This window comes from Bos mutus, chromosome 19 (assembly GCF_027580195.1).
Source record: "Bos mutus isolate GX-2022 chromosome 19, NWIPB_WYAK_1.1, whole genome shotgun sequence".
Classification (NCBI taxonomy): Eukaryota; Metazoa; Chordata; class Mammalia; order Artiodactyla; family Bovidae; genus Bos; species Bos mutus.
In genome coordinates, this window is record NC_091635.1 from 20,462,624 (window position 1) to 20,487,062 (window position 24,439).

Consider the following 24,439-nt stretch of genomic DNA (forward strand, 5'->3'; position numbering starts at 1 on the left):
ATTGGCAAGGGTTTGCTGTGGACTGAATTGAGCCCCTCCCCCACCACATTTATATGTTGAAGCCCTAATTCTCAAAGTGATTTCATTTGGAGATAGGGCTTTCAGGGGGTGGATTAAGGTTAATGAAGTGATAAGGGTGGGTCCTAATCCTGTAGAATTGGTGCATTAGGAGAGGCGGGGAGAGAGACCTCTCTGCTGCACACACACTGATGAAAAGCCACGCGAGGGCAGGAGGAGACCCCTCACCAAGAACCCAATGGCCACACCTTGTCCTTGGACTTCCCAGCCTCCAGAACTGTGAGAATCAATTTCTGTTGTTTAAGGCATTCAGTCTGTGGTATTCTGTTATGAGCGCCCAGGCAGACTAAAGCAGAGTTATCATCTGGAATATACGAAGAACTCCTGCAACTCAATGACAAAAACTAACCTGATTTTAAAATGGACAAAGGACATGAATAGATACTTCTCCAAAGGTGATATGCATGTGTGCTCAGTCATATCCGACTTTTTACGACCCCATGGACTCCAACCCGCCAGTTTCCTCTGTCCATGGGATTTCCCAGGCAAGAATACTGGAGTGGGTTGCTGTTTCCTTCCCCAGGGGATCTTCCCGACTGAGGGACTGAACCCCAGTCTCCTGTGTCTCCTGCATTGGGAGACAGATTCTTTACTACTGTGCCACCTGGGAAACCCAAACAAGATATACCCATGGTCAAAAGTACATTAAAAGATGCTCAACATCATGCAGATGCAAATCAGAACCACACCGAGATACCATATCACACTCATTAGGATAGCTACTACCAACCCAAACCAAACCAAGCCCAACCAGAAAATGACAAGTATTGGCAAGGATGTGGACAAATGTGGAACTCTTGTGAACTGTTGCTGGGAATATAAAATGGTGCAACTGCTATGGAAAACAGTATGGTGGTTCCTGAAAAAAATTAAAAACAGATTTTATTATATGATCCAGCAATTCCACTTCTGTGTACATTTCCCCCAAAACTGAAAGCAGGGTCTCAAAGAGATTACTGCACACCCATGTTCACAGCAGCATTATTCACAACAGCCAAAAGGTGGAAGCAAACCAAATGTCCACTGATGGATGAGTAGACACACAAAGTGTGGTTTATACATGCAATGGAATATTACTCAGTCTTCAAAAGGAAGAAAAAGCATGGATGAATATCGAGGAAATTGTGTTAAGTGAAATAAACCGGCAGAAAAAGACAGAAAAACTTGTATGATTACACTTATGTGAGGTACTTAGAGTAGTCAGATTCATAGGAACAGAAAGTAAAACAGTGGTTTCAAGGGGCTGTCGCGGGTCGGGGGGTGAACAGGAGTTATTGTTTGATGGGGACAGAGTTTCTGTTTTGAAGAAGAAACAGTTCTGTGGATAGATGGTGGTGATGGTTACAATACAGCATGAATGTACTTAATGCTACTGAGCTGAACACTTCATAATGGTGAAGACAGTAAACTTTATATTACGTGTATTTCACCAGCACAAGTTTTAAAAATGTGATAAAGACAAAACAAAGCAAAAATTATAGTGGAGGAGGGAACTGGATTCATCTCAATTTAGGCAGAAGCATCTTGAATCATGGCTCAGCAATAAAGAATTTGCCTGCAAAGCAGGAGATTCAGGAGACAATGGTTCGATCCCTGGGTTGGGAAGATCCCCTAGAAGAGGGAATGGCAACCCACTCTGGTCTTTTTGCCTGGGAAATCCCATGGGCAGAGGAGCCTGGCAGGCTACAGTCCATGGGGTCCCAAAGAGTCAGACACGACTGAGCACGCAAGCACACGCACACACACACACACATCTTGAGTCATAATCTTTGTTCAGTCACATGCCCCTGCCTTGTCTGGGACATCAGCTGGAAAACAGGAGAGCTCAGAAAGGACCCTTTACGAGGGAGTGGCTTGTCTGAAAAGTAGCATAGGGGAGGTGCAGAAGCCAGGCCAGGACAGGATCACCCCCAGACTGCCAGGTCAGGGATGGAGCAGCCGAGCCCCTGAGGGAGATGGACCAAGAGCAGAAGCTGAGCCCCTGGCAGAGAAGTGCAGCCAACCCAACCACTCAGGAGGATTGGGATGGGGGAGGAGCTGGGGACAGAAGGGCCTCAAGTGCTTTCTCCCAACTCCTGACCTCCACTGGTGCTCGGGGCTCACCGAGAAGTGTATGTGTGGGGGTGGGGAGGGTGGGTACAGATGCAGCATCTGCAAGAGACTGGTGACGTGGAGAGACAAATGGAGTGAGCTCAGGGGTCTCCCAGTAGAAGCCTCCCCAGCCCAGGAGGGCCTCCTCAGGGCCCCACCCTCATCTGTCCTTTGACTTGCTGGGCAGCTGGCCTGTCGCCTTCCGGGGAGTCGCCAGCCCCAGCACAGACCGGCCTGAGTCAGCAGCTTCTCCTGACTTCCTGTATCTACTGTCAGCTGTGCCTCCTCCCGTGCTCTCCCTCCCCCAGGGCCCGGGGCTGCCCTCAGATCCTCAGCTGCCTGGGGGTCCAGCTCCTGTGTGGATCCCCGTGCTCCCCTCTCCTTCTTGGTGGACTGGGCGCAGCCCTGGCTTTCCCTTCCCCAAACTCCTGCCCGACTCAGCCTCAGCTTTTGGCCAGTGCCGCTGCTCCCGCACAAACCCTAGTTCTGCTGATGTGCCAGAGCCTGAGCGCTTCCCGAGATGGACCCGGGCTAGACCTTGTTCCCAATCAAGGGACAGCCCAGCTGGGCTCCACCAGCCAGGCCAGCCACCGGCCAAGGGGCAGTCAGGCCCCACTGATGCACCTGCTGTCCCCACGACCCTCCTCAGACACCTCCCTCTATGAATGTTCCAGTCCCTCCTGTGAGGCTCTGCCAACAAGGCCTTCCAATACTCACCGCCCCACACCAAGTGTCTCTCCCCACACTCCCTTGCCCCAGCCCACTCCCTCCTCCCGCTGCCGATGGTCTCAGCTCTGCTCCTGCCCATCCTGCCCAGGACAGTTAAGGCTACTCAGCTGCCAGAGGGCTTTTTAAAAACACAAAGCATGTAAATGGCTAAGATGGTAACCTTTATGGTACGTGTACAATTTAAATTTTAAAAATTATTTTTAAAAATATACAAGTCAGGCCATGTCCCTCCCTGTGGAGAACCTTCCTGTGGCTTCTTCTCACTACACTTAGAGTAAAAATCCAAGACCTTTGTCACAACCCCCAGGTCCGAGGCCTCTGTCCAGAGACCCCATCTGTGCTGTCAGAGGGCCCCGCGTCAGACGTGCCCAGCTGGATCCCCTGGAGGAACGTCACACCTGGAAGGTCCCCCAGCTCTTCATACGGGGTCGGGCGGGGGGCGGTCTTCCTCCAAAAGGCTTTTTCCCTCCAATCTCTGCATGAGCTTCCCACTCATTTCTTCAGAGATTTACCACTAGACGGAGACTCTGGCTGCCACTGGCCATCCTTCGCTGATCATCTGCCTCACCCACCCCACGCAGCTCGCCTCCCAGTTCACTGCGGTGTTCCCGGTGCACAGAGCAGCTGCTCGGCAAACACTGTTGAATGAACACTAGAGCCCTTCTTTCACTGAAGAAACATGTGCAAGTGTCTCCTTGCACTTGCTCTCTTAGCCAGGTGCCTAGATTCACAAAATCAGTGCTGAATTAATCGGAGGATACAAAATGGAGCCAGGCTTCCCAGGTGGCTCAGTGGTAAAGGATCTGCCTGCCAATGCAGGAGACTCGGGTTTGATCCCTGGGTTGGGACGATCCCCTGGAGAAGGAAATACTCCCCACTCCACTACTCTTAGCTGGGAAATCCCATGGACAGAGAAGCCTGGCGGGCTATAGACCATAGAGTCATAAAGAGTCAGACACAACTGAGTGACTAAACAGTAACAACAACAAAATGGAGCCACAAAGCCATGATAGTCCTCCTCCCTAAGACCTATAGATGCCTCTAAACAATTACCAAACAGCTCTCAGGACGAGAACCCCATGGATACTGATGCAGAGCCTTCCAGCACTGGTATATTGAAAACGGAGTTCATGTGGATGTGTCAGCATCAGCCTTATGAGATTAATCTCACTAACTTGTAACATATGGGGAAATAGTTCTTGAAGTCATTCAACAACACATCTCTAAAACCATTTACTGATTCATCTCCATTCCTGACTTTATTCCCAAAGGATGGCTTTAAAAAAAATCTGTGCTATAATCCCAGTATCACAGTAATGGTCAACAATATTTTACAATTTTATGCTTTAAGATTTCAGACATCTTAACCAAAACATCACAATATAGGAACTTACGTTCAATGCTTTGTTAAGCGGTAGCCAATGGCAACCACAGGGTTAGGGGCGCAAGAATTTAAAGTATCAAGTCTAAGTACCTTTTGTGCAACCTGTTCTGTTTTCTTTGTTCCTCTGGGGGCCCCCTCTCAGCCAGGTGGGACAAGGGGCAAATCCTGTATGTCAGTGGCACAGCTTCCAAGGAAACCAGCGGCCACTTCTGACTCATTCTGTTCTGTTTCCTCCAGAAACAATGCAAGCACTACAGAGCATACCACTCCACCCCCAGCCCCCCAGCAAAACCCCATGCCCTCCACCCACTCACTTCAATGCACTTGCCCTACAGAGATGGGGGATGCACAAGTCCCCTCCCCCAGCACTGCTGGGCGAAGATGCAAACAGGGACCCTCCATCCACGAATGCAGAGGTGGGGCCCCTCCCACACCCACTGCCTGCCTGCCTCGCCCCCAGGCTCACTAAACTTCAGCCACAAGGCCTCAGGCCAACAGCAAACAGAAGCCAGGAGGAGGCAGCTGTCTGCAGACACAGGAGAGGCGGCTCCCATGCTCCACACTGCACAGGCTCCCAAGAATCCACGAGGCTCACCTTCCATGGCCCTTCGCTGAGAAGGTGGCTCAACGATCCACGAGCTGTGGTAGGAGATGCTAGCACTCCCCCCACTCTGACTCAGGGTAGGAGCGTGGGCATGGTCCCTATTGCCCCATCACAGGCTCTGCTGCACCATATCACAAGCCAGGCCTCCTCGGCCATGTTCCCGTCCCCTCTGATACATTAATCACAAGTTAAGTTTCTCTTCCCCTAAAAGGACGTGCTCCTCCCCACAGGGTCCTCCTGTCTGCAGATGTCAGAGGCAGGCGCCTTTATGACGCCAGGAGGCAGGGCACTCACCGGGCGGACCCCAAGCTGTCTGGCCAGTTTCTGACTGTGAGTGCGTCTGTGTGTATTTCTCTGTGTGCATGTCTGTGTGTCTGTGTTGTGTGTGGTGGTGGGAACAACCAATCTGTTTTAGGATTTTATAAACAGAAGTCTAGTTGATTTACAATGTTGTGTTAGTTTCAGGTGTACAGCAAAGTGATTCAGTTATATACACATATATATTCTTTATCAGATTCTTTTCCCTTATAGGTTATTACAAGATACTGAATATAGTGTTATACAGTAGGACTTTGTTGTTTCTCTATTTTACATATGCATCCTCAGTCATGTCTGACTTTTTGTGACCTCACGGACTGTAGCCTGCCAGGCTCCTCTGTCCATGGGATTTTTCAGGCAAGAATACTGGAGAGGGTTGCCATTTCCTCCTCCAGGGGATCTCCCTGACCCAGGGATCAAACACAAGTCTCCTGCATCTCCTACATTGCAGGTGGATTCTTTACCGCTGAGCCATCAGGGAAGCCCTATTTTATATATAGTAGTGTGTATATGTGGAGAAGGCAATGGCAACCCACTCCAGTACTCTTGCCTGGGAAATCCCTTGGATGGAGGAGCCTGGTAGGCTACAGTCCATGGGGTTGTGAAGAGTCGGACACAACTGGGTGACTTCACTTTCACTTTTCACTTTCATGCACTGGAGAAGGAAATGGCAACCCACTCCAGTATTCTTGCCTGGAGAATCCCAGGGACGGGTAGAGCCTGGTGGGCTGCCATCTGTGTGGTCACACAGAGCTGGACACGACTGACATGACTTAGCAGCAGCAGCAGCAGTGTGTATATGTTAGCCCCAAGCTCCTAAATTAGGAGTTTTGTTGTTGCTGTTGTTCAATTGCTAAGTCATATCCGCTCTGTGACCCCATGGACTGCAGCACGCCAGGCTTCCCTGTCCTTTACCATCTCTCGGAGTTTGCTCAAATTCATGTCCATTGAGTTTGTGAACATAGGAGTTTGGGAACACTCAATTTAAAAACCAAAATAAATCTTGAGCTCAACAAAATAAAGACCTTGTGGAGGGAAGAAACCATGATGGACTCTGGTTCCTTCTTGCTTTTTGCTCAGCAGGCAGACTTCTCCCCCGATGGGCACCTTCAGAAGCCTGCAGTCCCTGATAGACCCACCAAGGACCCCAGCAGTGGCTGTGGGTTTTCTGTAATGATAACAGCATTCTGAAAAGGCAGCCCTGAGTCTGGTTGAAGGGTCAGAGAAGCAGGGTCTCAGCTGGATCATAGCCATGCTGGGCACTGTGGCCCAGGAGTCTGGAGGCTGGCAGGATGGCCCCTGGCAGTCTGTCTGTAGGTCTATCCAAGGCAGTACAGATCCTCCTGGGAGAACTCTGATTCTTTGGGCTGGGGGGAGGCAGGGACTGGACCAAGAAGAAACACTGAAAGGGCCCTTTCATTGCATGCTGTTTTTGGGGCAGATGGAAGCCTTGGGGGACCTGGCAGTGATGGAGGAGGGCTGGCGGCGGGCCAGGCCCCCATCTGCGGGCCCAGGAGCCGGGTCTGAGGACAGTGGGCAATGAGGCCTCCAGTGCATGGACATGACAGCAGCAGCCACCCCAGGGTGGGGGAGGGACAGAGGGACAGAGGAGAGGACCGCACAGCCATCGAGCCTGTCAGCATTTGTGTTGGCTCCTAGACCACTGGAGGAAATGAGGGGGAGAGAGAACTTTCCTGGAACTTCCACAGGTACGGAGTGTGCGGGGCCAGCCGCAGGGCCGCACCAGCACCCTAGCCGCCTCAGGGCCTGGCAGACACCCCTTCTGGGTAGCGGGCAGAGCCCAGCCTTCCACCCAGCTGCCAAGTCGGCCATCGCTCTGGATTTTCTTATTGTTACCAGATTAGGTGAAAACACTGAATGTGCTGATTTCTTTTTTGTTTTCACATTCCTGAAATGTTCTTTGCTAACCCACAGGCTTCAGCTCTTTTCCTGGAGCACCAGCTGGCTCATGAAAGCAACTGCTGCACTTGGCAGGGTTAATTTATTCAGTGCCTGGAACAGGCCCCTATCTCTCTCCAGCACACAATGCTCTCGGATTGTGTTTTAAACACACACATAATAGCCGCACACATGAGGGATCATGTCCAGGCTACTCCCAGGATGGTCCTGTCATTGCAGGGCCTTGCTGGGACCTCAGGAGAAGGTCTACAAGGAACAGCAGGACAGTAGCGGGCTTGTGACCGGTCCCCAGGGTGGGACCCAGGCACATTGATGATACAGCACTGTGGCCTCCCCGAGGATGGGTTCTTTGTGACACAGATGTGTCTGACTGGTGTGGTTCAGAGCAAAGCAACAGTCCCCCGCCCTCACCAAGCTGTCTCCACCTAGTTTTTGTTCTGCAGTGAGGCCCGCCCAGAGCCCTGCCCACGACTGCCAGGTGCCCTGCACTCAGACCTGAAAGACAGGCAGCTGCTCTGTCACCAGCCTCCAGGCCTCCCCACGGCCACTCTACACCCAGGACAACGGCTTCCCACCCCCATTCCTACTTTCAACCTGACCCCTACAGTCCTGTCCTGTCTTCCCACCGCAAGAAGTGTCCACAGCTCCCTAACCAGGCTGACTCCCTGCTGACTCACTCCCTACCCCAGCTCTTCAACCCAGAGCAACCTAAAGCAAAGGACTGCCTCATTCCTCTGGCTCCACAGCTCTGGCCCCACTGTCCCGTCTGTCATCAATGTTGGCTAAAGACAGATAGAAACTTCAGGAAAACCAACAAACTGCTAGAAGAATGCAGGAGAAAATCTTTGTGACCTTCAGTTAGGCAACGATTTCTCAGCATCAACACCAAAAGTATGATTCGTAAATAAAAATTCTTTAAAGTGATAGATAAACTGGAATTCATCAAAATTTTAAACTTCTGCTCTTCAGAAGACATTGTCAAGAAAGTGCAGAGCCAAGGCACTGGCTGGAAGGGAGGCATCCACAAAACACAAAACTAACCAAGGACCTGATTCCTGAATTTATGAAGAAACTCACAAAACTCAACAACGACTGAACACACAACTCAATAAAACATGATCAAAGATTCAAACACTTCACCAAAGAAGATAATTGGATGGCAAATAAACACCTGGAAAGATGCTCAATGTAAGAGTCATTGTTGTTGCTTGGTCACTAAGTCATGTCTGACTCTTCGCGACCCCATGGACTGCAGCATGTCAGGCTTCCCTGTCCTTCACTACCTCCCAGAGTTGGCTCAAATTCATTGCCATTGAGTCCATGATGCCATCTAACCATCTCATCCTGAGTCATTAAGTAAATGCAAATTGAAACCACAGGGAGATATTACTATATGTCTAATTAGAATGGCTTGAAATTTAGAAACATAAAAACGAGTGCTGGCAAAGATATGGAGCAACTGGAACTCCCATTCATTGTTGGTGCAAATACAAAATGCACAGTGGCTTTGCAAATCAATTCAGTCATTTCTTATTGTTTTAAAAAAAAACAACAACACAAAAGGTAACTGTGTGAACTTTAAAGATCTCACTGGCTTTATTCAATGATTCATGAATGGGGTAAAAGCCCATCCAGCAGTGAGAAAGGAGCTCCGAGGAGGTGTACAGAGGACAAGACCTTCACAGGGAGAATGGGCAGGAACAGGAAGCCATGCTCAGCAGAAAATCGGCATGATTATTGTGAAGTCACTTCCCTTTAGGGGAGGTGGGGGTCCACCAGGCCAGTGAACTCAGCCAGGGCTGATCAGGGAATTCCTGATTCACTGGTTTTAAGAACCTGTTTTGGGGATAAGATGAAACTATAGTGAAGTCTTGGTTTGGTGATGGGGGGCTCAGCATCAGTGACTCCATTTGGGGCCCCTTGTCTTTAACAGTATAAAATTACACCTGCACTGATCATATAGTCCAGTAATCCCACTCCTGGGTATTTGCCCAAGAGAAATGAAAGGGTGTCTGAGTGGGAAGTAATTCATAGGCTTGGTCCTGATGAAATAAAATTCATGTTTTAAAGCAAGATAAGAAAAATTTAAACATAATTTTACTCTGCTTTTGGCCTCCTCCCTCCCCACTAGTGTACATGTGCGTCTGCACTAACCAGACCCCTGCACTCCCCACCCCCAATGGCGGAAATATCTGCTCAATCATAAAATCAACTTTTCTCCTCCTACAACAAGGACCTATTGTGTAGCACAGGGAACTATACTCAACATTTGGTCATAACCTATAAGGGAGAAGAATCTCAAAAAGAATGTATATGTATAATTGAATCACTTTGCTGTATACCTGAAACTAACATAATATTGCAAATCAATTATGTGCTTAGTTGCTCAGTCGTGTCTGACTCTGCAACCCATGGACTGTAGCCTGTCAGGCTCCTTCATCCATGGGATTTTTCAGGCAAGAATGCAGAAGTGGGTAGCCATTTCCTTCTCCAGGGGATCGTCCCAACCCAGGGATTGAACTTGTGTCTCCTGTGTCTCCTGCATTGCAGGTGGATTCTTTACCTACTGAGCCATTAGGGCTTCACCTAAAAAAAATTTAAAAACAAAACAAAATTTATCTACTTCTGGTTGTTGTTTTGGGTTTAGTTGCTCAGCTGTGTCCAAATCTGTGACCTCACAGACTGTAGCCCACCAGGCTTCTTTGTCCATGGCATTTCCCAGGCAGGAATACTGAAGAGGTTGCCATTTCCCTCTCCAGGAGATCTTCCCAACCCAGGGATCAAACCCACGTCTCCTGTATTGGCAGGCAGGTTCTTTACTACTGAGCCACCTGGGAAGCCGCTCTCCTTCTGGTACCAGTCATGTAACTCTAGAAGAAGTTCTCAGTCCTGCTGGGGACACAATGACCACCACTCACAATGACCACCACTCACCTTGTTTGTGCAGACATCTTTGGCAGACTTCATGGACAAGGCCACTACAGTACTTCCCTTTCCTGCACCAGATAGCAACTGGTGCAGGAAAGATTGGTCAGATGACCTAGGGAGATAACGGGCCCCACATGGAGAAAGTCCTCAGCTTAAGTACTTACTTATGACCTTATATTAGTATCACTAGCTATATTACTTATATTCTGCCTATTTTACAAAATTACTGTTTCTTACATCACCAAATGATGTGTGACTGAGATTCACATAAAATAAATGATGATTAGGTGGTCTGAAACAATTGATCAAATATACAGTCCTGTAAGATCAAGTGTAACTCTAGATGTGGGAGGGAGCAACAAGAGGAAATCGTTTCCTGGACATAACAGACTGTAAGACAGGGATCCAGAGGCGTTGGGCTACTGTTAACAGGGCCTGGTCCACTAACAGCACACTGAGTGGCCCATCAATGAAATCCTTGCCTGACTTGGGAACAAGCATTCCTACTGCCATAAGACAAACTGGTCACTAAATGCCTCCCAAACCTTGGTCAAAACTAAGACCAAAAGGGAGAGGCTTGTCAAATAAAGAATGTTGCCCACCATCCAGTTCCATAAGAACCAAGTCATCACCCACTACTGATGATGACCCACAGGACACCCTGAAGAATGTTCTGAGTGAAGACCAGGATGAAGCACTCTGTGCTCTGGGAAAACTGGCAGAACCAGCCCTCAGACAGTTAGATATTTTCAGGAGAAATTTTTATGAACCTGGATTCTTGCATCTTCCCATACTTAGAAAAGCACTTAAAAAAAAAAACCATTAAATGAGGTGTCTGCTCTTCGTGACCAGCAGCAACCTCCTACCAAGATGGGTGCTCATTGCATGTACCCCCTTTACCAAAACCACACATGTACTGGCCTCCCCTGCTTACCTCTTGGGAACAGTCCTCAGAGTTACCTGAGAGGCCATCTCCCATGTTGCAATCCTCGGGGGCCAGTCCTATGGGACTATGCCTTACACTCTGTGCAGGTAGACAGCACCCGGACTGAGTTCATGGCTCAGTGGTGGTTGGAAGACACGTCGGAGGGGCTGAGTATAAGCACGAACCAGAGACTTGGGGGAGATCGTGGTGGGATCACACTGAGCATGCGCTGGGTGAGTTCACGTGGGCTCCTTGCTCTTACCTAGGCCCACCCCCAACCTCACTTCCTTGCCCGCCTCAGACTGGGCCGCCCTGGCCGCCAGCAGCCAGGATGTCCAGCTCCCACTTTTTTCTTAGTCCTTCCTCCTCAGCTGCCTTTCCTACCCTCACTCCTTTTGCACCAATTGCACCCATCCTGCCAGCCCCAGATCAAATGTGACTTCTTCCCTGGAACCTTATCTGACTGCCAACTCCCCACATCCATAAGAAGCTGGAAATTACTGGATGCACCTCTGATGCCCAACACTTGGTCTACGTGCTCTCACAGTACTGCCTTCTCTTGTGTGACTGGGTATGGGGAGACCATGTCTCTCAAAGGGATTGAAAGCAGAAAATCTGGTTTTGCATATAGACACAGCATCTCGAGGGATACGTTACGTGTGGTAAGAGCTCAGAATTCTGTTTGATGAATTAATGATGAAATGAGCAGGCACAGTGACCCATGGCCAATGAAGTGGGTGTGGTCAGCACTTGGGAAATAGAACATCACCTAGGAGTTCAGAGAGATGGTTTTTTGGTGATAAGCAAACAGGACTATGGGGGTTAAAACTCCATACCTACTGTTCTCCTAGTAGTCACTTGTAGTTCCCCAACCTAGCAGATCAAAACCACCTGCCAGACTGATTAAAAACATGCAGGCCTGGGGTTCACTCCCTGCAACTCTGACTCGGTCCCATCAAGGGTAAGTCTTGCTTCATATATATATATATTCCCTTTTTTTTTTTTTGGCAGGGGTCTACACTGTGTGACTTGTGGGATCTTAGTTCCCAGACAGAGATTGAACCCAGGTCCTTGGCAGTGAAAAGCTCAGAGTCCAAACCATTGGACTGCCACGGAAGTCCCTTGCTTCCAATATTTTTAATAAAACTCCCAGGGTGTCTCTGAGCAACCAAGCTTGAGACTTAGCTGCCTAAACAGCCAGAAAGCTGAAGACTCATTGACAGGTAATGATTTTTTTAAAAAGGGCAGCTCTGAGAATCTGTACAGAAGCCACACATACATATGACAGAAATGTGACTAGATCATCAAACTGTGATACATCCATGCCTGGCAATACAAAGAAATAAAGTACTGACACACAGAACAACATGGATGAATCTGACAAGAAACCAGACACAAAATACTACGAGTGTATGGTTCCATTGATAGGAAGTTCTAGAAGAGGCAAAACACAGTGACAGGAAGCTGATCAGTGTTTGCCTGGGGATGGTGGTGGGGTTGGGGCTGGTGGGCTGGGAACGGGACTAGAGGGACACTGAGGAAAATTTGGGGGTGAAGGAGATGCTTGGTGTCTCAATGGCAGTGGCGGTTCTGTGGGTGTGTACAGTTATCAAAAGTCATTGAGTTACATGCGTTCAACAAGAGGGCATCTGCTGAGACTCAGAACCCAGGACCCTAATGGGAATCCTGCCACTGTCCTCCAACCCGCGTGGCTAGCCCGTCACCATGTTCTGCCTTCTGATTCGGAAATCTCTCCTGGATCTTCCTCCCACTCGTTACTTCCAAAGCCTGGCAACATTGCCAGGGGTAGAACTGCTGCTGGTCTTCCTGCCCAGAGTTCAGGGCCACGGCCCCCTCTGCCAACAGGCTTTTCAGATGCAGAACCGATCATGCCCCACCTCGAACCCCCATTTAGATCCCTCTGATTACAGACCACCCACCTGCACCCCTTCCAGGGTAAGACAAAGTGCCACGTGCCTCTCTGGGTTCTCTCTGACCCACCACTCAGACCTGCTCCTGGCTGGACTGTGCACGGCTCCCCAAAGCACCATCACAGCTCCAGGCCGGCGTGCTCACCACCTCTCTGGCCCCAACATTCTCCCAAGAGCCTCCACTGGCAACTCCTGCTCACCTTTCCATGCCTCGGTTTCCCCACCTTGAAAGAGAGGGCCGTACATATGGGCGCCTCATGGGAATCAGAGGAAACAACCCTCTAGGAGAACTGGACTGCTTCATTTGCCACGCAGTCGGCATGCCAAAGTCTCATGTTCATCATTTTAAAAAACATCGATGTGTTTGAACAAGAAAACTGAAGCCAGGGGAAAAGACACTTCCCATGCACTGGTTTTCCCCAGTGAAGGTACAGTCCTGCCTGTTTTGCAAGACTTTTCGTGGGTGTCTCCTGCTGAGACGACACGGACACACGGAAACTCATGTGGCAGAGGAGGGAGAAGAGATGAAGAGAAGTGAAACAGCCGCTCTGAGCACAGCCACGGAAGACGTAGTCTGTGGGGCTGAGCCAGAGGGACAGAACCGGATCAGAGGAGCACATGTGTGCCTATCTCTGCATCCAAACCAGAGGGGCAAGCCCGTTTCTGAGTCAACTTGAAGGATGAACGTCCTGCGAAACTGAGCTAACGGTCTGATTCTAATAAGAGATTAGACTCAGTGGAAGAAAGGGGGAATCCCCCAGAACTGAATTTCCAGCCACCAGAGTGGTGGAGACGCTGCAGAGTAACTTGAGCCCCTTGCCCAGGGGGTGGGGGCAAAAGACGTCTAAACAGAAACCACGTAACAAGTAACTTCCTAGAAAAGCCTCTATCTCTGTCATATCTTTGAGACTGCCATCTAGGCCTCGCAAGCACAGCGTTTGGTCCAGATACTGTGCACAGGGACGTTATCCGGCCCTCTGCAAGGAAGGGAGGGGGTGCTCCCCAGAGCTGGATTCCAGGGGAGAAGGCTTAGAACTGGTCCAGTGGGCAGTACCCGCCATGGGACTTCAGATTTCCCATGCCTGGCAACAACACGCACATAAGCAGGCTCTGCACCACGGCTGTGAACACATCTCCACGCTGCCAGTAACTAGTACCCAGGGGGAGAACTGCGTTTCCAAAGACCTTTAGACTTGAACCTCAAGTTAGATCCCCTGGAGGAGGAAATGGCAATCCACTCCAATATTCATGCCTGGGAAATCCCGTGGACAGAGGAGCCTGGTGGGCTACAGTCCATGGGGTTGCAGAGTTGGACACGACTGAGCAACTAGACAGCAGCAGCAGCAGTATTAATTATCCTTACTTGGCAAGACAAGAAAAGTGACAGGCAGTGAGAAAAGACAATGTTTTCAGGCTGCCAGAAGATGTTTGAAATCCATCGTCAGCCCCCAAACAAGCATGTAGCATGCACTTGCCCAGCCCATGAGGATGTGTTAATAATGTCAGGAGTCACCGGAGACTTGAGGTGTTACACCCACAGCAGAAGAACCTCTTTCCCCAGATAGTGCTGTTGTTCTGAGAGTTTCCATCCCCACCTTAAATAATAACCAGCTAGGTACTTACTCCAAAACCTCCTGCTTCTTGGGAGCGGCTGAACTCGATCAGCAAGCCAGTGGTACTATTTTAGGGTTTGGTGCTGGCGGGAGGAAAACCACACTTGAGGGGCCGGGCGCCGAGCATTGGAGCAACGCTTTGCTCAGGAAGCAGGCGGGCTCTGCTCTCCAGGGCCTCACCCCCTGCCTCTCCCTCTCTTCTTCTCCCTCCCATAAACTGCAAAATCACTTCTACCCTACTGGTGCCTGAGCGCTTCCTTTGAATGTCTCTGAAACATGGGATTTAAAGACGTAGGCTGACTGCTTTCTTTCTGATTGCTCCCTGAGATATCAAACAGAAGAAGGGGAAAAAAGCCAGTCTACTCTGCAGAGGTGTTGTTCAGTCACTAAGTTGAGTTCGACTCTTTGCAACCCCATGGACTGCAGCACTCCAGGCTTCCCTGTCCTTCACCATCTCCCAGAGTTTGCTCAAACTCATGTTCATTGAATTACTGATGCCATCCAGCCATCTCATTCTCTGTTGCCCCCTTCTCCTCCTGTCCTCAATCTTTCCCAGCATCAGGGTCTTTTCCAATGAGTCGGCTCTTCGCATGAGGTGGCCAAAGGACTGCAGCTTCAGCATCAATTCTTCCAATGAATATTCAGGGTTGATTTTAGGATTGACTGGTTTGATCTCCTTGCAGTCCAAGGGACCCTCAAGCATCTTCTCCAGCACCACAGTTCAAAAACATCAATTCTTCAGCGTCATGTCTTCTTTACAGACCAACTCTCACATCTGTACATGACTGTTGGGAAAACCATAACTTTGACTATACGGACCTCTGTCAGCAAGGCCTCAGGGCCCCTCCCCTGCCAAAGTCTGTGGCTCCTGACAGTGACTCTTAATTCTACAACTCATATGGAAATGCAAGGGACCCAGAATAGTCAAAACAATTTCGAAAAAGAGGAACAAGGTAGGACTTACACTTCCCAATTTCAAAACTTACTACAAAGCTACAGCAATCTAGACCATGTGATATTTGGCACAGGGCTAGACATACACAGATAAATAGAACAGAACTCAGAGTTCAAAACTGAACTCTTACGTTTATGGGCAGTTGTTTTGGACAAGGACACCAAAACCATTAGACAGGGAAAGAACAGTCTTTCAACAAGCAGTGTTGGGACAACTGGACATCCACATGCAGAAGTATGAAGTTAGACTCCTTCCTCCCACCACATGCAAAAAATACCTCAAAATGTAAGAGCTAAAAAATAGAAAACTCTTAGAAGAAAATATAAGTATAAAACTTTGTGACCTCGGACTAGGCCACGTTTTCTTAGATATCACACACAAGACACAAGCAACCAAAGAAAAACTAGATATGTTGGACTTCGTAAAAATCAGAAACGTTTGTGCTTCAAAGTACACTATCAAGAAGTGAGGGCTTCCCTGGTGGCTCAGTGGTTAAAAAAAAAAAATCCACCTGTCAATGCAGAAGACTCAGGTTTGATCCTTGATCCAGGAAGATCCCACATGCCACAAAGCAATTAAGTCTGTGTGTCACAACTATTGAGCCTGTGCTCTAGTGCCTGGGAGCTATAACTACTGAGCCCTAGGGTCCCAACTACTGAAGCCCATGTGCTCTAGAGCCTGTACTCCACAACAAGAGGAACCATCAAATGAGAAGTCCACACGCCGCCACTGGAGAACAGCCCCCACACACCGCAGCTAGAGAAAAAGCCCGCATGGCAACAAAGACTTAGCATAGCCAAAAATAAATATAAAATTACAAAAAAAAAAGAAAGTGAAGAGATAATCCACATGATGGGAGAAAATATTTACAAATCACATATCTAATAAGGGCCTATTATCCAGAATATAAAGGACAAGTAACCCAACTGAAAAATGGGCAAAGGAGCCAAACAGACAATTCTTCAAGGAAAATATGAAACATACAAATGGCCAATAAGCACATGGAAAGATATTTGCAATTATTAGGCAATAGCAATACGAAAATCAAAGCTACAATGAGATAGCATCTCACATCTACTAGAATGACTACAGCTAAAAAAGACAATAGTAAGTTTTGGCAAAGATATGGAGAAATCGAACCTCCATACATTGTTTGTGAGAATGTAAAATGGTATTGTTGTTTGTTTAGTTGCTCGGTCATGTTGACTCTTTGCGACTCCATGGACTGTAGCCCGCCAGGCTCTTCTGTTCATGGAATTCTCCAAGCAAGAATACTGGAGTGTGTTGCCATTTCTTTCTCCAGTAAAATGCCATGGCATCTGTGAAAAAAAAATTGGCATTTCCTCAAAGATAAAGATAGTCACCATTGTGATCTAGTAATTCCACTCCTAGGTATGTACCCCCAAAGAACTGAAAACAGGAGCTCAAATAAAAATGTACACGAATGCTCACAGAAGTACTATTCACAATAGCTAAAAAGTAGGAAAAAAATCCTCATCAAGTGATGCATGGATAAACATAATGTGAGATCCATACAATGGAATACTATTCATCAGTAAAAACGAATGAAGTTTTAAAAAAAGGAGTGAAGTAGTGGGACGTGATACAATATAGATGAACCTTGAAAACATTATGTTGAGTGAAAGAAGCCACATCAAAGAGGTCACAATTGTATGAATACATTCATATGAAATTTCCAGAATAGCAAATCCATAAATACAGAAAGTAGATTAGTGGTTGCCGTGGGATGAAGGGAGGAGTTAGAATGGGCAGTGACTGATAATCGCTCCAGGACTCCCTTTTGGGGTGATAAAAATGTTCTGGAATTTGACAGTGGTGACTGTTGCACAACTTTGTCAATACACAAGAAAATTACTGTATTGTATATCTCAAAATAGTGAATTTTATGATGTGATTTATATAAATTTCACAAGTGACACTGTAAAATATTTGATGATGTGGAACAAAGATGACAATATATTCAGTGGAGTATATGGTTATGAATCGGAGAAGGCAATGGCACCCCACTCCAGTACTCTTGCCTGGAAAATCCCATGGGTGGAGGAGCCTGGTAGGCTGCAGTCCATGGGGTCGCTAAGAGTCGGATACGACTGAGCGACTTCCCTTTCACTTTTCACTTTCATGCATTGGAGAAGGAAATGGCAACCCACTCCAGTGTTCTTACCTGGAGAATCCGAAGGACAGGGGAGCCTAGTGGGCTGCTGTCCATTGGATCGCACAGAGTTGGACATGACTGAAGCGACTTAGCATGGTTATGTATTAAGTTTGCATCAGCACTGAACTGAAGACGCTAAACCTATGGCTACAAAGGGTCAACTGTATATTTTATTTTTAAAAATCTGTGTGTAAGTGGACCCATGCAGTACAAGCCCAGCTGTTGAAGGGTCAACTGTACAAATATCATATGATCCCACCTCTGGGTATTTACCCAAAGGAATTGAAATCAGGATCTCTAAGAGACATTAACACTCCTTTGTTCATGGCAGTGTTATTCACCATATCCAGGATGTGGAATCAACCGAAGTGTCCATCAGCAGACAAATGGATAAAGATGGTACATATATACAATGGAATGTGATTCAGCCTTAAAAAAAGTAAGGAGAGTCCACAGTATGTGACAACATGAATGAAGCTGAGGACATTATGCTGAGTGAAATAAACCAGTCACGAAAGAACAAACCCTTCCTGACTCCACATATCTGAGGAACTCTAAAATAGTCAAATTCACAGAATCAAAGAATAGAATGGTAGTTCCTAGGGGCTGGAGGAGGGGGAATGGGGCATAAAGTTTAATTAATTAATCAACTGGCATAAAGTTTCAGTCAAACAAGATGAGTAAGGTCTAGAGATTTGCTGTACAGTGCTGTACCTCTAATCACCAATCATTTATTGTATGCTTAAACATTTAAGAGAGTAGGTCTTGGGACTTCCCTGGTGGTCTAGTGGCTAAGACTCCACGCTTCTGAAGCAGGGGCCTGGGTTCAATCCCTGGTCAGGGAACTAGATCCCATATGCTGCAACCAAGACCTGGTATAGCCAAATAAATATATATTTTTTTAAAGCGAGAGAGAGTAGATCTCAAGTTAAGTGTTCTCACCATGGTAAAATAAAAGTTTAGAAAATAAATGACAAAAAGAGGATGTTACCTCTAGGTGCTGAAATGATGGAAGGTTCTAATTGTCATTATGTTCTTAAGATTTTTTTGACACTAGCTGAGATGAACATGGCTTGTTTTATCATTTTAATAATACTATTTAAGCACAATAACCATTAGGCATTCTGAGAGCAGCAGACTCTATGACTTGATGGCTTATTCTGCAGAGACTAAGTTCAACATGATCCCAGGCAGGCTTTCTTAAGTGTAGAAGCAACTAAACCCTGAACAAGATGTCCTCTGTGGGGACAGGGAACCTCAGAACAGAGGGAGGTGATGGACCATGACAGTGTGTCCAGGTGTCCACTGACGCAGAAGCTGCACAGGACAAGGGTGGTCTACCTTCTGGGCTGGGTTCATGACTCCAAGCTAACACTGAGAGGAAATCTCTGTGCCAGCCAAGTTCATAAGTGCCTCAGCAGGAAACCTGCCTACTCTCCATGGAACAGAATTTACTAAGCCTTAGCCAAAAATCAAAGCCTTAAAATGTTCTGTTTGCTCTTGGAAAAAATAAACCTATCAACCCTAAAAATATCTAGGACAAAGCCAAAAGATGAAAATGACTCTGAGTGGGTTTCAAAGAGATGTTTGATGAATCTTTGCAAAGACTGTCAGAGTAAGAGTCCTTAGGACCCTTGCATTATAGTGGAGACGTGCCCTCAAGGACCTGTGATGAAGTACATGAAAGGACACCCTCCCAGGGGCAACAACAGCTGAAAACTCTTCACAGTCTCTACCTTTCATGCAGCCAGAACAGACCCTGTGCCTATTACTGGAAAATGAGTATAAACAGAAACTGTTTACGTGATGTGCTGATGGTGGTGGTTTAGTCACTCAGTCATGTCCAACTCTTTTGCAACCTTGTGAACTGCAGCCTGACAGGCTCCTCTGTCCATGGCATTAACCAGGCAAAAATACTAGAGTAGATTGCCATTTCCTCCTCCGGGGGATCTTCCCGACCCAGGGACTGAACCTGTGTCTCCTGCTTTGGCAGGCAGAATCTTTACCCCTGAGCCACCCGGGAAGCCTTACCTGCATACATAGACTCTGAAACCTGACAGCAGCATGTAAGACAGTACTAGGTTGGCCAAAATGTTCATTTGGGATTTTCCTAAGATCTTTTGGAAAAATCCGAATGAACATTTTGTCCAACCCAATACACTGCTCTTCTTTGTAAATATCTGTGTGACCTAACTGTAAAAAATCATTCCTCCTTAAAGGAACTTGACTTTTATGTTAACCCAACCATCTCTTTAGATGACTTTTTAATTTAGTTCTAAAGCATCAAATTTCACTGTAGGAAATTACATAGAGAGAAGAAATTACAGAGGGAGACACACCACACAGGGAGAGAGATGTTTAGTGAGGTTGCCCTTTGTACGAGCTCTGGACAGGGGTCACTGCGCCCTCCCTGAGGAAACAAGAAGACCAAACTCATTCTGCGAACACATGGCTAGGAACATAGGCCTGTTGGCTTACAGTTTATGCCTTGATATACTGTCATAAAAACACCCCTGGAGGGCCAGATGAACTCACAGGCCCAAAGGAGCCTTGACAGGTCAGGTCGCCATGAGGCAAGTGTGGCTCCAGGGCTGGCCCCTCCCCACTCTCCTCCCACTCCACCCCAACGCACCCCTTGCTGCCAGGGCCACACACCTGCCACCCACACAGCACCTCCTGTGTGAGGATGCTGAGGGAGGCGATGCATATGTTTGAACTGTTTAATTAGCCAGGAATAGGAAAGCAGCGATTCTTTCGGCTTCAAAGCAGATGTTGAGCTAAGTAGGAAGGACAAGAGCCCCAGAGCCTGCAAGATGACTCAGCCTCGGTCCCCCACAGGTCCCAGCATCTTTGGGGATGTACCTGTCCACCTGACTTTCCTACTACAGGGATTCTGACACTGAAAGGCCCTCTCTGACGTCCAGCAACCCTTCACCTCCTCCTTCCCAGCCTGGTTTGCTGGTTAAGCTGAAACCCCTGCACCCTTCCCAGACTCGGGTTCCCAAAGGCCTCCCTGCCCAGTCTGAATCCCAAGACCACCTCCTTCCACCAGGCTCCCCATCAGCTCCCTGCCCTGCTCAGCCAGCCACCAACTGGGATCTGCCACATCACCATCTTTCTGTTTCCAGTCTGGGTCTCCGGATGGAATTATGAAGACTGAACTCCCCCAAGGGAACATGGCCTTCATTGCCCCTGAAAGAAGTGAAAGTGTTAGTCATTCAGTCATGTCTGACTCTGCAACACCATGGACTCTAGCCCACTAGGCTCTTCTGTCCATGGAATTCTCCAGGCAAAAATACAGGAGTGGGTTGCCACTTCTTTCCGCAGGGGATCTTCCCAATCCAGGAATCAAACCCAGGTCTCCTGCATTTCTTTACCATCTGAACCACCTCACCAGGAAAGCCTTCATTGCTACTTAGCAATTGATTTATTCAACTCTATTTTCATGTTGAACCTCCCAAAAAGCATTTATTCTAAGAATTTCTTGTTAACTCAGAGGGGAAAGGTCATTAGCCTGACTAATCGCAGGTTGAGCATTATTCTTCAAGTCATCCTTACTACTATCAAAGCCTACATGATCTCCACCTGATGCCTGACTTGTTTCTTCCTGATTCTGAACTTTCTTTATTGGTGATGGTGGCGGGGGGGGGGGGGAGGAGGGGGAGGGGGCAGGGGGAGGGGGCATGCGGGCAGGAACAGGGCTGATGTCCCTCTCCCAACCCTCAGCAACAACTTTTGAACCTCTGCTCCCAAAAAGGTACAAAAGATGCAAGGAAGAGGACTTCCCTGGTGGTCCAGCTGTTAGGAATCCACCTGCCAGCGCAGGGCACACGGGTTCAATCCCTGGTCCAGGAAGATTCCATATGCCACAGGGCAACTAACAACCCCACATGCCACAACTACTGAAGCCTGTGTGCCTGGAGTCTGTGCTTTTTAACAAGAGAAGCCACTGCAATGAGAAGACCACTTGCTGCAACCAGAGAAAGCCCCTCATGCAGCAGTGAAGGCCCACTGCAACCAAAATTAAATAAACTATAAAAAAGAAGGTACAAATAGGAAATGAATAAAGAAAAAGCAGCAATTAATGAAACCAAAAACATTTTTAACAGTCCTGAGGACTAATAAAAGTAAAAGCTGGTGTTTTGAAAGGACTAACAAGATAGAACTTCACGCAAATTTAATCAAACAAGAAAAAAAGAAGGCATCCAAATTAGAAACAAGAAAGAGGACATAATTATATATATGGATTTGTAAACTGGCGAAACAGATAATTTTCTAGGAAAACACAGATTACCAAAATTAACTCAAGAAGAAACAAACAGTTCCAGAGGAAAAAAAGCAAAGGGTAGGAAAAGGCAATTCAGAGAAATACTAAAGACTAATAAACACATGACAAGAGGCTTCATCTACCCAGTGCCCAGCACTGAGCAATATGAACTGAGCAATAAGATACTTTTAAAGCCATCATATGGGTTAATATTTTTTAAAGGGATAACAGTGTCACCAAAAATGTGGGAAACAGGACTTTCACACACTTGTATGCATGGATTTTGGGAAGCAGCTGGAGAGGAGATTGTAAAAGGGGACTTTCGGGACTTCCCTGCTGGTCCAGTGGCTAAGACTGCACGCTCCCAATGCAGGGTGCCCAGGTTCCATCCCTGGTCGGGGAATTAGATCCCACCTGCCACAGCTAAGAGTCTGCACGATGCAACCAAAGATCCTGCATGCCACAACTAAGATGTGGCTCAGTCAAATAAATATATCTATTTTTAATTAAAAGAATAAAGGGAGGCCTTTCACATTTTACTCTCTGCACTTCTATGAGTTTTTATAAGAATGTGCTTTAAAAATGGAATTTCTAAGCCTGTATACACAAGGACTAATACACAACTGTTACTATCTGTTTAGATTGGAGAACAAAGCTTTGAAATGAGAATGTAGACTTAAAACAGTTTATGGATCTGAAACATAAGAGGCAAGAAAAAAGAGAAACAGAAAACTAAGCAGCAGAGTACAGACTGGATATGATGCAGAAGAAAACCGAGCACCAGCTCCTGTGCTCTTCCTTCTGCCCCTTGCTGAGAGCCCAGCACAGGGCACTGAGTAAGTGTTTGCTGAATACATGAAAGAAAAATGGGATTCACATATCCAGAGCTACTTTGGGAATTTCAACTTCAAAAGAAAAAAGTGCAACAGTTTTACTCAAGTGTATTTTACTAATTGTGGTGGTGGGTTAGCCGCTAAGTCATGTCCAACTCTTGTGACCCCATGGGCTGCTAGACTTCTCTGTCATGGGATTCTCCAGGCAAGAATACTGGACTAGGTTGCCATTTCCTTCTCCAGGGGATCTTCCCGACCCAGGAATCAGACCTGGGTCTCCTGAATTGCCAGCAGATTCTTTACCAACTGGGCTATGAGGGAAGCCCCAAGTATTTTATTAATATTATCTTGAAATGCAAGATTATTCTTTTCCCTGAAATCCTGTTACACTCTTCACATAACCATTAAGTTTGAAATTTATACTTTGGTTATTTTTCTGCATCCAACCTTCAGTTACAGGGATGTAGTTCAGGCTTCCCTGGTGGCTCAGTGGTAGAGAATCCACCAGCCGATACAGGAGACGCAGGTTTGATCCCTGGTCCGGGAAGATCTCACATGCCTGAGAGCAACTAAGGCCATGCGCCATGACTATTAAGCCTGTGCTCTAGAGTCTAGGAGCTGAAACGACTGAAGCCCACGCACCCTAGAGCCCATGCTCCACAATAGAAGCCAGCGCACCAAAACTAGAGAAAGCCCACACAGCAATGAAGACTTAGCACAGTCCAAAATAATAATTTTTTTATTAACCTGCATCTCCAGGGTCTCCTGCGTTGGCAGGTAGGTTCTTTACCACTAGTGTCACCTGGGAAGCCCCAGTAAGTAAATAAATATTTTTTTTAAGGGATGTGGTTCATCTTGGTTAGTCTGTTACTATATTTTCACCAAATATTTTAATAATATTGTATGCTGGTGTTCGTATTTGTTAAAATTCACAGTTTTCCTCTTTTTCTATTTTGTGGCATTACATCAGTTTAGAAAAATTGATAGAGCAGAGTGAAGTGTTAATCATTCAGTCATATCTGACTCTTTGCAACCCTATGGATTGTAGCCCACCAAGGCTCCTCCCTCCACGGGATTCTCCACGCAAGAATACTGGAGTGGGTTGTCATGCCCTCCTCCAGGAGAGCTTCCCGACTCAGGTATCGAACCCAGGTCTCCCTCATTGCAGGAAGATTCCTTACCATGTGAGCTACCAGGGAAGCCCAGAGAGAGTGGTTCAAGGAAATATAAAGGTCATGCTGACAGTATAAATATGACTCAACAGTTAGAAAGGGTCACTATTTTTAATCAGCTTTTTGGTTGTTGTATAGTTGACTGGAAGGGTCATATTGAACAGGACTGATGTGTAAGCTGGAGAGGTGTATGTCCTTTATGTGGACAGCCAGCCACTTAAACAGGGATGTGCAGGCAGGAAGCACAGTAGTGTATCCTGAAAAACTGGAATTCATTGGCCCCCTGATGCATTTGCTTCCAAGGGTTAGAACACTTCATAGTTTTCATGAAGCTCCTGAAATAGTGGCAGAAAACCACGACATGCTTCCCACATGACTTTCAAAGCACCATGGCCTCTTTGGTAAACCAACCAAGTTCTTCCTCAAGGGGACAATAACGTTTCTCTGTGCAAAATCCTATGAGTTTCACAGGAATACAACAGAGGCCTCATTTACTGCTACACCCCTCACTGGTA

General features: G+C 47.2%; 1 protein-coding gene across 7 annotated transcripts in view; it reads right to left on the reverse strand.

The window, feature by feature from the left end:
• SPECC1 (sperm antigen with calponin homology and coiled-coil domains 1) overlaps nt 1-24,439 on the reverse strand; it is a 233,255-nt gene that overhangs the window by 190,715 nt on the left and 18,101 nt on the right. For 5 of the 7 annotated variants that reach the window (XM_070389555.1, XM_070389554.1, XM_070389553.1 and 2 more), the window contains exon 1: nt 4,878-5,044. The exons of 1 other annotated variant lie outside the window; for it this stretch is intronic. In XM_070389555.1, coding sequence (XP_070245656.1) covers nt 4,878-4,884 — 7 coding nt within the window. In that variant the 5' untranslated portion in view covers nt 4,885-5,044. Of the gene's footprint in view, nt 1-4,877; nt 5,045-24,439 lie in introns of those variants that run through there. One more of the 7 variants, XM_070389557.1, reaches the window with a different exon arrangement.